Here is a 1,157-nt window from a genome sequence, read left to right as displayed (position 1 = left end):
CCTGGGTGCTTCCCCACTCCTGTGGGTGCATCCCCAGTCCCACGGGGTCATCCCCACTGCCACGGGTGTTTCCCTGCTCCCGTGGGTGCATGGACACCACCCCTCTCTGGGGCAGAGGCCACGTTGTGTTCCCCTCTGCCCTGGGGTGCCAGGGTCCCCCCAGCCCCTCACGCCCCACTGCAGCAGGACTGTGGGGCAGGACCCCCTCCCCCCTCACCCCTCCCCACCTCTCAAGGTGCAGGATGTGGGGCTGGGAGACCACCCTGGGGTGCCCTGTGCCACCCACCTCCCCCCCAACCCCAGCACCTACGCCTGGGGGGGGGAGGGGGCGAGTTGCCCTCCCTGCCACCAATAAAGTCACCCTGGTATTTACTCCCCGTCCCCCTGCTCCTGCTTGCACCCTCTGGGGGGCATTCCCTGGGGGTTGGGGTGTGCAGCCCCCTCCAGGGTGACAAGGACAGGGTCAGAGGGGCCATCCTGGTTCCCTGTGGTCCCCACACCTTCCCCAGCCCACCTGGCCACTGCCACCCCACAGTGTGCCCTGCTGGTGTCCTGGGGACAGAAAGGGGTGTCCCTGGGACACCTGCTTTGGCACAGGGTGACATGGAGACATGGCCAAGCACTCCCATGTCCCTGCCCGGGGACACAGTGACAGCACCAGGGTGGCCTAACCAGCCCTTCCCAAAGATTCCTGGCACAGAGGGGGCTTCTCCACAGCTTTATTGTGCTCCGTGGTGGCCGTGGCAGGAGGGGACGGGAGCGCTGGGCGAAGGCCAGCCCTGCCAGCCCCCCAGCTTGGGGCCACCAGGGCAGAGGGACACGCTGCCTGTCCCTGTCCCCAGCAGGGGGACAAGCTCAGGGCAGGCGGGACAGCCCCACCATGTTGGTGGCCCTGTTGAAGATGACATAGTACTCCCGGATGAAAACATCCCCCAGGATCCAGAGCTCGCCCGACTCGGTGGGGACGTCCATGCCTTGGAAGCCCAGGGCGCAGTACCCGTCGCTCTGCAGCCAAGGAAGGGGTGGTGGGGGTGATGGTCAGAAGCCCCCCCCACCCCCAGAAGAAGCCCCCCCTCCCTGGTGGGATGCTCACCTCCATCACGTAGGAGCGGGGGGACAAGGGGAAGAACCTGCCGCTGATGTGGAAGGTGACGCAC

General features: G+C 66.9%; 1 protein-coding gene across 1 annotated transcript in view; it reads right to left on the bottom strand.

The window, feature by feature from the left end:
• Positions 1 to 855: 855 nt before the first annotated feature.
• The window catches only part of LOC104386492 (pepsin A-like), a 2,993-nt gene continuing 2,691 nt past the window's right edge, over positions 856 to 1,157 (bottom strand). Inside the window, exons 6-7 of the mRNA XM_009995104.1 lie at positions 1,094 to 1,157; positions 856 to 1,005 (exon numbers count right to left, since the gene is read on the bottom strand). Of these exons, the coding sequence (XP_009993406.1) occupies positions 856 to 1,005; positions 1,094 to 1,157 (214 nt within the window). The remainder of the gene's footprint in view (positions 1,006 to 1,093) is intronic.

This window comes from Chaetura pelagica, unplaced genomic scaffold, assembly GCF_000747805.2.
Source record: "Chaetura pelagica isolate M959 unplaced genomic scaffold, ChaPel_1.0 scaffold793, whole genome shotgun sequence".
Taxonomy (NCBI): Eukaryota; Metazoa; Chordata; class Aves; order Apodiformes; family Apodidae; genus Chaetura; species Chaetura pelagica.
This window is presented reverse-complemented; position numbering and strand designations above follow the sequence as displayed.